This window comes from Rhizopus delemar, genomic scaffold, assembly GCF_000149305.1.
Source record: "Rhizopus delemar RA 99-880 supercont3.15 genomic scaffold, whole genome shotgun sequence".
NCBI classification, from domain to species: domain Eukaryota; kingdom Fungi; phylum Mucoromycota; class Mucoromycetes; order Mucorales; family Rhizopodaceae; genus Rhizopus; species Rhizopus delemar.
The window spans coordinates 52,191-68,003 of NW_027137841.1; the positions used below are offsets into that span (position 1 = coordinate 52,191).

A 15,813-nucleotide genomic window follows, 5' to 3' on the forward strand; every position below is an offset into this window, starting at 1 on the left:
CCCCTTATTCTTGTATATATAGCTGTCAATTTACAGGCCACCAAAACCTGATAAAATAAAGGATTAATTCACGTTGTCACCCTTTTTTTATTCTTTTCCACTCGTATCATTTACGGTGCGTAACTCAAAAAATCACGGACGTCTCCTGTACACGCGATATGAGGGGGTTTTTTATCAAATGTTATACTGAAAGGTCCACTTTTTAAGGCATTGTTAGCAAGTCGTGCAAGAGAATCGTAGGCTTCCTTTGGTGGATTGTCTAACAATTTGTCTCTCGAAGGAAGTGAAATAAACTCGACTTCAGGTTTTCTCGGACCCATTTTTTTTTAAAAGCAAAAAGGAAAACAATCAGTCAAACTTAAGTAAGTTTAAATGCCCGTGACAGTTTATTACGTAAGCAGACAAAAAATAAAAGATATTTCCCCAACGGGGAATCGAACCCCGGCCATGTCGGTGAAAGCGACAGATCCTAGCCACTGGACCATTGAGGACTACACATTTTTATTGATATTACAAAAAATTGTGTAGCATTAAGTCACGTGACTGCTGACGTCATCATTCATGCACGGATATCTTTTATTTTAGCATTGTTTGGGTAAAGAAAGGAGGATTTTTTTTTCCAATTTGCAGCTTTTAAATTCTATCTTTGGAATCTTGTATAGGAAACAAATACTTATTGTTCGATCCCTTTGTGCTTGTCGTGTTTGGTCTATAATTATTTTATTATTGATCTCAGCCCAGTCTACGTCAGACTGTACAATTAATTGTCAGACGACATAATTTAAATTATGCGTTTCTCTTTTTTTTTTTTCTTACTTGATAAACAATTGCTGTCAGCTATTGGCTTTTTACTGTTTTCATATTACAAGCGCCGAATATCATACATAGTACGGGGGAAAAGACACAAGTACGAGGCTTGTGTGTCTTGAAGGAAGACTACTTGGGCAAGTTATGACTTTAATTTGTAAAAAGCATGTATTTTATTAATTATTGTGTTTTATTACAGTTGACACCTTGAAAAACGTTGTTTCTTACCTTGAAGAATATCAGAATTATATTAAGAGCTTGAAGAAGGAAGAATATAGTGTGATTGGCTATGTAAGAAAGTCAAGGGACAAAGAAGAAAAATAGACACGAATGAGATTACTGCAGCTTATGTCCGACTGCTTAAGAAGCAGATCGCTTGTTGATCAAGTGTTTGTCTCATACTCTTGCAGTGCAAGCGATGTCCTAGATTCTAGAGACAAAAAGCAAGAAGAAGTGCTTGGAAACGGCAACACTCAAGGTAAAAGCAAACATTTTAAGATAATATTCAGAATTATAACTGTCTATCAGACATGCTTCGTTTTATAAACAACAACAGCAAGGTGTGTCTGGTGACTCTGGATCATGCAGGTCTTTCCACAAATCGTGAAGACCTAGAGCAGTTTATCAGGTAAAATACAGATAAAACAAAACAGTGAATATAAGAAACATACTAAAATTTACTATTAGTGCTAACAAGAGTCTACAAAAAATAATTGTAGACACTATACCCTTCAACAACAAAGCGATCATTTATGAACGCCAAAAGTTGTTGAATAAACAACAAACGTTGAAGGCATTTGAGTGTAGAAGCAGGCCTCTACAACGCTCAAAATAAAACTTATTTATTTTTAAAAAATATATATCTGTCTTATCCCAACATACTTTAAACATGATTCACATTCAATTTATAAGAAATCAGAGTAGTGAATGCTTTACAAAGATTTATTACAGTCTTTTCTCTATTATTTGGTCATAACTAATTCCACTCTTTTAACTCAATACAAGTTGTTTTAATATAACTTCTGATGCAATGAGACATAAATGAAAAATAGATCTATTTGAGAAATAATTATAAAACAGTACACTTGCATAACCAGGAACAGATCTTTATATTAAATTGATTCATACTAGATCTAAAGCTATAATTAATTAAAGTATCTTGAAAAGGATTGAATTAAACCTTCATAAATACCAGATATTATAATATTGAATAAAAATGTAACTTTTTAAGTCTCATTGAATTTTATAGCCTTTTTTTATTTTTTGAAATGTCACACTATCAATATCTAATAGCTCTTGATTGCTATACAATGATTATCTTTGGAGCGTAGCACTATTAATAAAATTATAATCAATTAGCAATTGTTATTCTTGTTGTATAGCAGCAATAGTAATCAAGTAAAAGACGTTGTGATGAGTTGTTGTTTCAAGCCAGGAGGAGAGAGAGAAGAAATAACCAGACAGGAACCAAGAAAATTGGATAGACAAAAATGTGATAAGCAAGAATGAGATAAAGATAAGTAAGGATATGAAGTTGGGATACGGCAATTACATTACTGCCCATTGGCTGTCATCTTTTACAAGTGTGTTAAAGAGTCTATTTCACGGGGAAATAGATTGCCCGCGCCATCTGTGACGGCTTGGTCGTTTTTAGACCTACTTTAGTGTTTCTAACTTTGACATTGTTTTCATGTATGAAGTCTTTTCTTTCAGATCTTTGTGGTTTGTTTAGATTAACTCGCAATCCTCGGTTGTTTACAAAATATGACCAATTAACTCGCCCACAGTTAATTAAAAGAATAGAACAACTCGAACATGAACTCAATCAACAAAGCCCAGCTGTCAAAGATAAATCAAGACGCCCATTTGACATTTCACAGTATGGACAACGAAGAATAGCTTTGAAGGTGGCTTATCTTGGATGGAATTATTGTGGATTTGCACATTTGAAAGAAAAAAACATACCTACGGTGGAAGGAGAAATTTTTAAAGCTTTACAGAAATGTAGTTTGATCACAAGTCCTGAAGAATGTAACTACAGTCGAGGCGGACGCACCGATAAGGGAGTGAGTGGTCTTGGTCAAGTGATTGCATTAGACGTAAGAAGTACACAACGAAAATTGATAAAAGAACATGGAGACGATCGCGATTTACCCTATATCAATATGATTAACAGTTTTTTACCTGAGGATATTCGCATTTTGGCATGGGCACCTGTTGCAACAACATTTAATGCTCGGTTTGATTGTCTTTCTAGGACTTATAAATATTTCTTCAAGAAAGAAGGACAAGATATAGAAAGAATGAGAGAGGCAGCTTCATATATGATTGGTTCACATGATTTTAGAAACTTTTGTCTGTTGGATGCTGCTCGAAACCTGCAACATTATACACGAGAGATAATATCGTTTGAGATTAATCCGGTTGAACAAGATTTTTATGAGGTCAAGTTAAAAGGCACTGGATTTTTGTGGCATCAAGTGCGATATATTATGTCCGTTTTGTTTTTGGTGGGACAGCGATTAGAGCACCCAGCAATCATTCAGGATTTATTGAATATTGACAAGATTCCAGCTCGACCTGATTATCCACTAGCAAGCGGTATACCGCTGATGTTGTATGATTGTGAAATACAAAATATCAAGTGGATCTATGACATTTCCAAAAACTCACAATCATCTTCTGTTCAACCTCGGCTTACAGCGCCTGTTGTCACACATTCTCATTTTTCACAGCTTTGGGATTCCAACGCGATCAAAGGACTATTGTATAAAGAATGTATGAAAAGCGTCGAACAGATACCAATCGTTTCAAATAATGAAACAGTTTCAATATTGGATTACATGGAACAAACAAATGATGGTTGGTCAAAAATTTTATTAGGAGAAGGCAAGTATATCAACACGACAAAATACAGGAGATTGCTTGAACGACCACTATCTGAGACTGATGCAGTCAAAAAAGAGAAATATAGACTTAAACAACTAAAGAAATCGATAGAGAAATAATAATAAAAATGTCTTCTTTTAAGCTTTGCATTAGAGCATAGAAAGGGGATAATATAGACAACAATTTTTAAACAAATGGTGGGATTTATTTACGTAAAATTCCTGCAACGAATTCGACAAGTCTATCAATGCTATTCTGTTTGACATAGTCCTCTTTACAAAGCACATCAGGAAGCATAGACCACAGGTGAATACCAGTAGGCTCCTGAGCAACAACGACCTGAATACCACCCTCTCTCGCTTTAGAAGCCAAGGAACCGCCTTCATCCAACAAGACCTCCTGGCCACCTAAAAAGATGAGCATGCGATTAGGTAAAAAGGATCCCATAGGCACCGTGCTGTTGAGATAGCTAAAAGGAGAGAGGTCATCTTCATACTTTGATACAGGAATGGTGTAATCGTCTTCATCTTCATTCTCTTGTTCTGGTTTAATATAATTGTTTTCCATGTGTTCAATTGATTTTTCAGTCAAGAAATCTTTACCGAGATTGTTCCTCCATGAATCGCCACCTGCTTCAAGTCCAGTATAAGGAGATGCACAAATCATGGCAGTTGGCTTAAGATCAGATGGTATCTTTAACATGAGTGTATCTAAAGCAACAGCAACACCTGCATCATCTGCTCCAATTATAATTTTGCTTGGGTCTATTTGAAGTGTATGAATCAACCAGTTGTATGTCTCTGCGATCTCTTTTATAGCAGAGGGAAATAAATGACCTCGTCCGCGTCCTAAGGAAAAAACATGAGCTTGAGAAATGCAAAAAGACACCAGTTTATCAAATCTTACTATAATTTGCGACAAACATCATACTTTTCACCCCTTTCTCTGCTTCTAACGCTCTTATCCAGTTAGCAAACGTAGGAACATATAATCGACTTGGGTCAAAACGGAAGCCACCACCTGATAATAATAATTAGCCTTTTTTTTATTATTATTATTTTTAATTTTTACCTGGTATCCAAAAGAAGATGACATTAGCTTCCATAATACGATCAGCTATAGCTTCCTTTTTTGTATTGTATTTCAAGTCTTCAGCAATCCAATAACCACGAGATTCTTCATGGATCCAATCTGATCTTTGTCTAAAGAATATGATTTGCAAATAGTCAATGACTTTTTGGATATATGTTGCTTTTGGAAAAGTGAAAGCAAAGGTGAAGACAATCACCGTTATCCAACTTTTAATTCTTTGAAATATTGACATTAGAGATAAAGAAGGCGAAAGAAAAAAAAAGAAAAAAAAAAAAGGAAGCAGATTTTTTATTGAGTTACACTAATCTTCATGTTGTTCATGCTCTTCCATTAGTTTTAATTGTAGTTCATCATCTGTATGATTTTTAAACCAAACATAATGTTGTAACATAAAGATGATATCAAATATAATAGACAATAACCCAAGCCCTCTAAATAAGATGATAAGTATTTACATAAAAGCGAGCTTTTTTTTTTTTTTTTTTTTTTTTCTATTCACAATTTGACAGGATCCTAATTATAAAGCGAGTTTTAATACCATTATTGGGATATATGCAGATTGAATAAACCTACTCCAGATACCCCGCTCCAGTCTCCACTGATAAACGCATCTAGAACTAACTGTACAATAGACAATATACCACCTATAAAATCCTAGGAGGATTTTTTAACGCAATTAACACTCTTGTTTTTATTATATGAATTACCAGTAAAATATTGTGTATACACCATCCAATGGTTGATTGACGTTTAAAGTTAATCCAAACCTATTACTGCCGTTACTATGAGCTTATACAAGTAGTTTTGTACCTGAGGGATATATTTTATAAAACTAATAAATAGCTTTACATAGCTCATGTAATATATTAAATCAATCCACATGTAGCTTTCACTGTATCTGACTAAGGTGAACATAAAGAATATACCGCCAATGGATGTGATTAAAAAATATTTTGCAATTTTAGACAATCTTTGTGAATTATCTTTCTATTATTATTATTATTAGTGGTAGATTCATCCATTTAACTGTATTTACTTTATAATAAAAGGTTTGAAAGAGTGTAAATGTAGAAATAAAAAAAGCATGAATAGCGAATACCACATCATTTATTCGAACCAGGTTTTCATTCAAGTCATTCCTTCTTTTATCTAATTCGATTTATAAACTATAACTGTTATATATTGTTTTCTTATTCTTACATTCTTCTTTTATTTCTTGACTAAAATAAAATGAGATGTTGAATATCTAGAGAGTACTATTAAATAAAGGTTTTTTCTATTTTATTTTGTTTACCGAGTAACAAAAGAAGCCCAGTATGTTATAATACAAGAAATCAATTGATAATCCTTGTACACTTTTTTTATGTGTTATTATTATATACGAGAGAAAGTGTACGTACCTTTTTCTTTTCCAATTTAATATAATTTGTGGATAAAAGCTACAAGACCAAGCCAAAAAGTAACCCTGCTTGTCATTTAGATTTGGATTTGGGAGCTTTTTTTTTAAAACTTACCCATCCTATTATATTTGACAACCATATTTCTTTAATTTGCTTGATGATCATAATAATAATGAAAAAGAAGAAAAGGGTGCGTGAAGTGTATTTTTTTTGCATCTTATTGCAATGTAACCTGCTGAAATTATAAAATATATTTATTATATGTGCATATGGAAATATATGGGAGCAAGACACTGGAATAAGACATCTTGCTTCAAAATTAACTTGGTAAAACGTATTTTGTTAATGGAGAGCAGGATAATATTACAGTGCTTCCGGGGCCAACCCATTCCTTTCTGCAGCTTTTCGCATCTCCTTCTTCAATCAGCAGCTTTTCAAGCAAGATTCATATAGTGCTTTCCTAAATACCTGAAGCCATCTTATACAAATGAATGTCCTTGTTTCTTAAAACAGACGACTTTTTATTGCGAGGGCTGAGATGACTTTTTTTCTTCGTTTTGGCTGCCTCTTTTTTTTTTTTTTTTTTTTTGAAAATACATGTCCCATTTTTTATGTCGTATCCTTTCGATTCATTGTTAAACAATTAGAGTTTATTGAGGTTATGATAAATATAAAGAACGACGGAATATACGAGGTAATGATATCAATTATGGGAAAGAATGCTGTATATTGATAAAAAAGGTCTGAACTACTTTGATAATCTCCAGAAAAACATCAAATCTCTTTTTACTGTGCTAAATAATAAGTGAAATGAAGACTAAAGACTATTAAAATAGATTGACTTGAAAAAAAAAAACGAATGTTGGTTTGAACATGTAAAAATTTCCTAATTCCTTGTAGGATGATGAAACAAATAATAAAGAGATCTTCTCTTAACTCTTTAAATACACAGAGAAAACCAGTTACTCTTCCTGATTTCTTATATCTTCCTGCGCTTGGAATCGTCTTCTGTTAAAACATTCTAAAAATCGGTGTCAGTTAGCTGAAGAAAAACAGGATAGCGTATTATTACGCTCAAGGATCTTATGAGCTTGGTCTTGCTCAGATCAAAAGTATCTTAATAATAGTTTACCACCAGCTTGTACTCATTCAACTTATCCTCTTTGGATATTATCTTGATCTTAAAAAAAGTGTTGGCCTCGATTGACCGTTTCAGGTTATCCTATACATTTTACATATTTGAATATTTATTTTCACAAACAAGTAGTATAAAATAAAATAAAAATGGGGTTAACAAAAGGCTGCTTACTTTTGTTGTTTGACCTTTTGGTGTCTTTTTTTGTTACTTTACCTTGATCAACATAATACTTTAAGAATGAAGAAAAAGAATTTCTCACTAACCTAGTGCCATTATCTTTAAGTTAATGGAAGCACGACAAAAACATGCATGCAAACGCACTACTGTAGTGTACTGTAGGACTTCATGATTGAACCATTGCCAAGTGAGCAAGAGGAATCAAAATCATGTATTTTTTTTATGAATATTATCACTTTATCAAGCCTACAGTTGTATTTGAAAAAGAATAAAGTTAACACAAGTAGGAACAATACACCAATACAAATTGATCTTTGCCTGTTTTCTTTGTTTTGGTATGAATTGCCTCTTTTGTTTTCTACTTCTTAATACAAAAGTAATTAATTACCTGTTTCAAAAACAGTAGAGCCTAAAAAGAGTACGGCGTAAGTAATGTGCTTGCTATAATAAATAAATCAATGGCTGTTTAGAAACAAACATACTTGGTATCAATAAATTGATCCACCTTTCAAGCAAGAAAGAGAGCAATGATGCGTGCACGCGTCATTGATGATGATACACAGAATTGCATTTTTTTCCAAGATGAAATACAATGTGGTCTGCTCAGGTAAGAGAATTCTTGCAGTCATCATTAGTCTATCAATACGAAAAACCTACTGTAGGGTACTATATGACACCCATACTGAAAGGACAAAAATGGGACATGTATTTTCAAAAAAAAAAAAAAAAAGAGGCAGCCAAAACGAAAAAAAAAAGCCATCTCAGCCCTCGCTATAAAAAGTCGTCTGTTTTAAGAAACAAGGATATACATTTGCACAAGACGGCTTCAGTTATTTAGGAAAGCACTATATGAATCTTGCTTGAAAAGCTGCAGAAAGGAATAGTTATAATCGTAATTATACTAGGATGTTTTAAATATCATAAGCTATTCCTACTCATAACAGGTATCATTTTCAAGCACTCATCAAGTTTATGGGACGGAGAGCTCTTTTTTTTTTTGTATGATTTCACTGTCGATTTTTTTTTATTTTCCCGCTTGATCCAACGAAACACTAAAAAGCGTTGTTTAGTGTCATGATGTTATTTTTAAATGTTTCACAGTACATCAATGGAGAAGTCGTATATAAGCCCTAAATTAACATTGATGTCTAACTGAATTAAAAGTAGCAGTCTACACTTGCCCATGAAGACCAAAATAGGTTTTTTCAGCCTCTTTATTTAAAATAGCAAAGCTTATAAAAAAAAAAAAAAAAAAAAAAAAAATAGTGCAATCGAACGGAATGTATTTCCTATTATATCATTCTTTGTAATTAAAAGATAGTCACTATTGTATCTTTCTGTTGAATGTAAACCGCTTTAGATGGATGTCAACTAAATGACACCACTGCAATGTTTATACTTTTATCAAATCTCTTTTGTTCAGTTGACTTGGATCTCTAATGTTATAGCAAATACTTTATGTTTCGATATCATAATGTGTTTAAATATGTAGCTTTCTCCTCAAAATCATCAAGAGCAGGTAAAGAAAAAGAAGGAAAATGTACGTTTTATTGTTATCCAATAAAATCGAGTATTTTTATTTGCTTGGATCACATTCAATGTAGTTAAAAGTTTCCAGTCGTACTACACATACACAAACACCTGATGGTTATTGAGTTAATGAATATAGAAAGGATTCATTAAATAAATTTCTTTTTCTTTATTGAACAAAGTCTTTCTTTTAAAAAATAATGATGAAGGATGTGCTTGTTAATAAAAAAGTTATTTTCTTATTCAAAACAGTTTCAGGGGGGGGGAGTCATCTTATCCCTCCATTTGCAGTCAACAATTTTAAACTTTTCTTTTTTTCCACTTACTAGAGTTATGATTATAAAGATTAAATTATTTTCGTAAATTGTTCATTCAGAAAGAAAAAGAGAATTCTAGAATCTTTTATTTTCTAAATAAAGTAATCTGGTCTATTTCCTTATATACACACACAAACATATTCTATATGACCTCTCAGTCAATTTTACTTATTATTTCATGTACTTTAATCTTTTATCAGTAAAAAGATCTAAAGTTACGTAATTGTAGCGTCAATGCAAAAAAATATGTTTATCAATATTCAATAACCGATTCTATTACAGATTCCTGCAGTTAAGCAAGTTACACACTTAAACCCTTTCTTCTATGTCATAAAAAGCGTGTGGGCAGTCACCAACTCAATACAATAGTTTTCGAAAAAAAAAAGTATTTTTTTTTCTTTTTCTTTTCTTCTTTTATTTATCAAAGAAACTATACAAGAAAAATATGTCAAGCGATAATAATGATAAGAACCTCCGTTTACTTGTCGTATCCAACCGTTTACCTGTCACAGTGAATAAGGACCCAAAGACAAATGAATTTGCATTCAAAATGTCTTCTGGTGGTTTAGTAGCTGCATTAAGTGGTCTTAAAAAGATGATGTCTTTTACTTGGATCGGTTGGCCTGGTAAGTGAAGATGATGTTATGTATATGTAATCTAACAATACATAGGCTTGGATGTTCCTCAAGAAGAAAGAAGTAAACTTGAAGAAAGACTGTTGGATGAAACTTCTACAATGCCAGTCTTTGTTGATCATGAATTGGCAGAACATCATTATAATGGTTTCTCAAACAGGTAAGGTGTGTGTCTGATTTAATATGTAATACTCATCAAACACAGTATTCTTTGGCCTCTTTTTCATTATCATCCTGGAGAAATCTCGTTTAATGAAGAATGGTGGGAAGCTTATCAAAAAGTAAACACTTTATTTGCTGAAGCTATTGCAAAGATTGTACAAGATGGTGATCTTGTCTGGATCCAAGATTATCACTTGATGTTATTGCCCGCTCTACTTCGCAAGATGACAAACAAAAATATCAAAATCGGCTGGTTTTTACATACACCCTTTCCAAGCAGTGAAATTTACAGGTAAAAAAAAAGAGAAAAAAATTGTAGAAAAACATGGAATAATTCGGTGTTTGAACTTGTAGAATCTTGCCTGTTCGAAAGGAGATCTTGTTGGGTGTTTTAGAAAGTGACCTTTTGGGTTTCCATACTTATGATTACGCTCGTCACTTTTTATCTTCATGTACTCGTATACTTGGCTTATCTACTATGCCAAATGGAGTAGAATTTGAAGGAAGATATATTCATGTGGGTACATTCCCTATTGGTATCGATCCTGAAAAATTCACGGATGCTCTGAAGGAAGACAGTATCCAGAATCGTATTCAACAGTTAAAGAGTCGATTTGGTGATTGTAAGGTGATTGTAGGTGTGGATCGTCTTGATTACATTAAAGGTGTACCACAAAAGGTAAAAAAAAAAAGAAAAAAAAAAAAGGTGAGGGATGGATACTGATTTGATATAGATGCATGCTATGGAAGTATTCTTGAGCCAGCATCCTGAATGGGTTGGTAAAGTAGTTTTGGTACAATTGGCTATTCCTTCTCGTGAAGATGTAGAAGAATACCAGCAGTTAAGAAGTACGATTAATGAATTGGTGGGTCGTATCAATGGCCAATATGGTACAGTTGAATTTGTGCCTATTCATTTCATGCACCGTTCTATTCCATTTGATGAATTGACTGCTCTTTATGCTGCTTCCGATGTCTGCCTTGTATCATCCACTCGTGATGGTATGAACCTGGTTTCTTATGAATACATCTCTGCTCAAAAGGAAAATCATGGTGTCCTCATTCTCTCTGAGTTTGCTGGTGCTGCTCAGTCCTTGAATGGATCGATCATTGTCAACCCTTGGAATACGGAAGAATTAGCTAATGCAATTCATGAGGCTGTGACAATGCCTGATGATATTCGAAAGGCCAATCACCAAAAGCTTTATCGTTATGTGACCAAATATACTGCTGCCTATTGGGGTGTGAGCTTTGTGAATGAATTACGTCGCGTGAGTGAGGAATTTGGCCAACGCATGTCCATTCCACAATTAGACTCCACTGCTATCCTGACCAAAGCCAAAGAGGCTCAAAAGAAGAAACTGATCTTGCTGGATTATGATGGTACCTTGACCACCACTCACAAGTTACCCGAGTTTGCCAAACCTTCTCAAACGATCCTTAATCATCTGAAAACCTTGGCCTCTCAACCTGACACCTATGTTTATATTCTCTCTGGTCGTTCTCGTAATCACTTGGACAGCTGGTTTGAATCCACCGGTGTCGGTCTTTCTGCTGAACATGGCTGCTTTTATAAACACCCTGCCAACATCCGTGACAAGATAAACCCTGTGGCTGCATCAAATGAAGGTAAGCTGATCAAGGAGGAGGACAACAAGTGGTATTGTCTGGTAGAACAAGTAGATCCCAGCTGGAAAGAAACCATTCGTCCTCTCTTTCAGCACTATACCGAACGTACCCCTGGTTCATTTATTGAAGAAAAAGAAATCAATCTTACCTGGCATTATCGTAATGCTGATCCTGAGTTTGGTTCATGGCAAGCGACCGAATTGCAAGTCAACTTGGAGAAATTATTAAGTCATATGGCCCTTTCTGTAAGTGACACGATGAGAGTACGCATGCACATAAACTAATATGACTATTTAGATTGTACTTGGTAACAAGACACTAGAACTTCGACCTTCCTCTATTGATAAGTCAACTGCAGTTCGCAACATCTTGAAGGATCTTGACCTTTCATCACTTGATTTCATCTTGTGTATTGGTGATGGAAAGACAGATGAAGTAGTCTTTTCACTTTTGAATGAAATTCCTCAAGCTACAACAAGTACAGTAGGAAAGAAGCAGACTGAAGCTCACTACTATATTCCTGATGTGGATCAAGTCAACAGTCTTGTTGAATCATTGAGCCAATTGTAAATCAATTTAGATCAATAAAATATCTATTTTTTGAATCAAAAACCCTCTTTTTTTTTCCTTTACATACAATACACACAGTTTTTCTTCCAAAAAAAGAACATCTTTTATTAAACTAGAAAAAAAATAAGCTTGTTTATTGACGAGCGGCAATTTCCTTAGCAGCAATGGCAGCACGCTTAGCCATCTTGGCGTTGGACTTGGGACCCATGATTCCACCACCCCAGTGACGACGGGTTTCTTCCCACTTTTCGGTGAAGTTGGCGTTGACGGCAGAGACAACAGTGGCCAATTCAGCCTTATCGGCATCAGAGACTTCGGTCAAAGCAAGAGCAGTAGCGGTCTTCTTGTGGACAAGAGTACCGAGACGGGCCTTACCCTTGACGATACAGTAAGGGACACCCATCTTACGGCAAAGGGCAGGAAGCCAGAGAACCAATTCGATAGGGTCAACATCATCAGCAATAACAACCAATTGAGCCTTCTTGGCTTCAATCAAGGCAGTGATGTGGTTGATACCGTACTTGACAACAACGGGCTTGTCAGTCTTGGCAACTTCCTTCTTTTCGGCCTTGGCAGCAGCAGCGGCACGGAGACGTTCACGCTTTTCTTGCTTGCTTTCAGGTCTGTACTTGTGCAACAACTTGAAGAGTTGAGTGGCAGTGTTCTTGTCCAAAACTTCGGTGAATTGGTTCAAAGCAGGGGGGACCTTAAGACGTTGGTAAAGGATCTTCTTTTGACGTTGAAGACGAACGTAGTGGGGCCACTTGACGAAGCGAGAGACATCACGCTTGGGTTGAACATCCTGACCTATTTTTTATTAATTAGATTTTCTGTAATTCTTTCGCAAAGTATATCATTTACCAATGCCAAAGTTCTTGGGGGTCTTTTCAATCAAAGGGTTGGCGGAGGCCTTGGCAGTTTGCTTTCCCTTGATGGGGTAGGGAGCAGGAGCAACCTTCTTACCGGTGGACTTCTTGGCGGGAGCCTACATAAATCATAATGTTTAGTATTTTTTGAATCCATCCAATCCTACATCCATTCATCCATCCCAATCCCATCCCATCCATCACTTCTTTAGATCAATCATTACCATATTAAATTCGGATGCACGAAAAAAGAGAAGGGTTCTCTGTTTGACTTTGTGAGCATGTCTTGACACAATCCGTGTCGGAACTAAAAATACAATCGGTCTTATTTCAAAAGGCACTATCCTTATTTCAGAAACTATTCGCACACCTCTCAGAAAAAATGACGCCATGTGCGTTGAACATGCTGGGATTATTACAAACTTAACCCTGGAGCAAATTTATTGGACAATTTGTTCTTTCAAACAATATAATTTTATTACAGAGAAGGAAAAGAGACGATGACAATTCAATATACTAAAATTTTTCTCTTTCATTGCAAATGATCATACAATACTGCATACTATTCCTTTTCTATCTCTCTTCTTATCTTAGGATGCTCTATTAACATATTAAAGCGTCCGAGAATTAAATTTTGTATAAGAGTAGTAATATAAGAAGCCTCAATTGGACAGAGAGATAGATATTGTATGTACAGCCATCTAGCTTATACTGACTTGTTTTTACTGGCTGGTAATAGATGTTAACAACAGTCACGAATTCTCAAAAATTTTTTAAAATTAAAAAATATAAATTGCCGAGTAGTGCGAGGTTGCACTTCTTTTTTTTTTTCCACATAAAAATAAACACAATGTAAGTAAAACTCTGAAAGTATTTTTTTTTTCTTTTTGAATGATGATCAAAACATTGCTACTAAACCCAGCTCAGTTTGAGATATTCGTTGAAAGGAAATTTTTATTCTGAAAAAAAGAAAAAAAAAAAGCTTTTTCATACATTGAATTGCATTTATTAACATTTACATTTTCTCTAGTGATGGATATACTCTTGCGTTTGCTTTAAACTTGAATAAAAGTATATATTTTACAAATAATTTTTATTGCCTTTTTTTTGTTACAATTTTAAAATGTATTGTGTATTTTCTTAAAGCAAGAATTTCATTGGACAACCTTGTTTTACGTCACTCTAAGGGAAAAAAAAAGGTGTTTGATACAAAAATTAAATGAAAAATAAAGCCAAAGTATAATTTAGAGTGCCTCCGGTGCCAATTGACTACTTGTGGTAGGTCAAATCAGTGTTTGTCTTCCATTCTATTGAGCTCATTGTACTATAGTATATATAATGTACTATTTAATATATCCATAAAAGAAGGAAGAGAAGTTTGATCTTTGTTTGACTTCGAGCCACACTTCATTTATATTCTATTTGCTGTGCATAGCTGAAGCTTCACCACTATAGAGTTATCTTGGAAATATTTCAAGTTGAACATAAATAGTGTGCACTGTCCTTTTCTTTTTTTGTTACTCATGCATTATAACACGCGAGAAGGCGATCTGCATGTTCTACTGCGAACCATACAGCAAAGCTCGTGCTACAGGTCTTCTAAATGGAATAGAACAAATTGGTCTTGAAGTTCGTTACAGACACGATTTCATAGAACTCTTGTACTCGTTTGTAAATTCAATTTTTCATTCTAAATATCATCAGTATCCAACCTTGCTTAAGGAAAGCAGTCAAAAGCAATGTACATTGCTTAAAAAAAGTCTCTAATAAGGGCTCTATATATAATGCATTTATATTTTAATAAATCAATTTGAACATTGCAGACATCTTCTTGGTCTTCAAATTCTTTCATCATTCAAAGGTTCTTCATTAGTAAACATCCTGGCTTTGTTCTTGAAAAGTATGAAGTCTATGGCAATTTCTTTGATGTTGATATGGGTACTATTTTTGCATTTTATCAGTAATAGTTTTTTTATACGCTTCTGGTTTACATTTACTTCAAAATTTTTTTCATATCTTCACAATTGGTGGTTAGGTCCGCATAATCAATAGCAGCAAGTATTATTTTCTTCTCTTTATCAACTATATATCTTAACATGCCTACCCCTTCTTTTTCTCGGTTAATGAAATTATCAGGTCATTTAAACCTGTTTAATTTTACAGTCTTCTTTAACTTTTATTCAGATTGAACAAAAATGCAGAAATCTAATGAAAGGAAATATTCAAAGAAACCCTTTGGATATTAATTCTAAACCTACCCCCTCATCTACCAGAAGCTACTGTCAATGATTGCCTAGGTCTTATAAAACATTCTCAATTCTATTGGGATGAATGTATCAATAAAGACTCTGGTTTAAAATAAAGTCTAATTCGATAATTCACAAAAGTTGTCTGGTTCATCTATCAAATTTAAGCTGTGAATCGACCTTAAAACTTTGTATATGCGGCAATGCAACTACGGTATATGCGTCCTTTACATCAATTTTGCACATGAAATTGTTTTTCTCTATAATTTTTCTCAATGCTGGGGCTCCTTCCACTTGAATGCTTGCACTAGGGATGTTGATTTAATTTCTGGCAATCGAAGATGGTGTGTCATTT

At 34.2% G+C, this 15,813-nt stretch overlaps 7 protein-coding genes and 1 non-coding gene across 8 annotated transcripts; 4 read left to right on the top strand and 4 right to left on the bottom strand.

Annotated features, from left to right (window-relative positions):
• Positions 1 to 30: 30 nt before the first annotated feature.
• On the bottom strand, positions 31 to 320 carry RO3G_14820 (uncharacterized protein; the record flags this gene model as incomplete). The annotated part of the gene is made up of 2 exons (XM_067669404.1): positions 31 to 47; positions 188 to 320. The coding sequence occupies 2 exons, from the start codon at positions 318 to 320 to the stop codon at positions 31 to 33; spliced, it is 150 nt and encodes a 49-aa protein (XP_067525505.1).
• Positions 321 to 419: 99 nt separating this feature from the next.
• On the bottom strand, positions 420 to 491 carry RO3G_19184. The gene has a single exon. It is a non-coding gene; the product is annotated as a tRNA-Glu (tRNA).
• Positions 492 to 1,155: 664 nt separating this feature from the next.
• Positions 1,156 to 1,642, top strand: RO3G_14821 (uncharacterized protein; the record flags this gene model as incomplete). Its single annotated transcript, XM_067669405.1, has 3 exons — positions 1,156 to 1,285; positions 1,336 to 1,435; positions 1,495 to 1,642. The coding sequence occupies 3 exons, from the start codon at positions 1,156 to 1,158 to the stop codon at positions 1,640 to 1,642; spliced, it is 378 nt and encodes a 125-aa protein (XP_067525506.1).
• Positions 1,643 to 2,335: 693 nt separating this feature from the next.
• On the top strand, positions 2,336 to 3,815 carry RO3G_14822 (uncharacterized protein; the record flags this gene model as incomplete). Its single annotated transcript, XM_067669406.1, has 2 exons — positions 2,336 to 2,394; positions 2,540 to 3,815. The coding sequence occupies 2 exons, from the start codon at positions 2,336 to 2,338 to the stop codon at positions 3,813 to 3,815; spliced, it is 1,335 nt and encodes a 444-aa protein (XP_067525507.1).
• Positions 3,816 to 3,900: 85 nt separating this feature from the next.
• On the bottom strand, positions 3,901 to 5,020 carry RO3G_14823 (uncharacterized protein; the record flags this gene model as incomplete). The annotated part of the gene is made up of 3 exons (XM_067669407.1): positions 3,901 to 4,544; positions 4,603 to 4,716; positions 4,768 to 5,020. The coding sequence occupies 3 exons, from the start codon at positions 5,018 to 5,020 to the stop codon at positions 3,901 to 3,903; spliced, it is 1,011 nt and encodes a 336-aa protein (XP_067525508.1).
• Positions 5,021 to 9,795: 4,775 nt separating this feature from the next.
• Positions 9,796 to 12,060, top strand: RO3G_14824 (uncharacterized protein; the record flags this gene model as incomplete). The annotated part of the gene is made up of 5 exons (XM_067669408.1): positions 9,796 to 9,976; positions 10,022 to 10,145; positions 10,191 to 10,439; positions 10,502 to 10,826; positions 10,882 to 12,060. 5 exons carry the CDS (start codon positions 9,796 to 9,798, stop codon positions 12,058 to 12,060), a joined length of 2,058 nt encoding a protein of 685 aa, XP_067525509.1.
• A 419-nt stretch (positions 12,061 to 12,479) lies between these two features.
• Positions 12,480 to 13,439, bottom strand: RO3G_14825 (60S ribosomal protein eL8; the record flags this gene model as incomplete). The annotated part of the gene is made up of 3 exons (XM_067669409.1): positions 12,480 to 13,153; positions 13,208 to 13,331; positions 13,437 to 13,439. The coding sequence occupies 3 exons, from the start codon at positions 13,437 to 13,439 to the stop codon at positions 12,480 to 12,482; spliced, it is 801 nt and encodes a 266-aa protein (XP_067525510.1).
• Positions 13,440 to 14,766: 1,327 nt separating this feature from the next.
• RO3G_14826 (uncharacterized protein) lies at positions 14,767 to 15,176 on the top strand (the record flags this gene model as incomplete). Its single annotated transcript, XM_067669410.1, has 2 exons — positions 14,767 to 14,883; positions 15,036 to 15,176. The coding sequence occupies 2 exons, from the start codon at positions 14,767 to 14,769 to the stop codon at positions 15,174 to 15,176; spliced, it is 258 nt and encodes an 85-aa protein (XP_067525511.1).
• Positions 15,177 to 15,813: the final 637 nt, after the last annotated feature.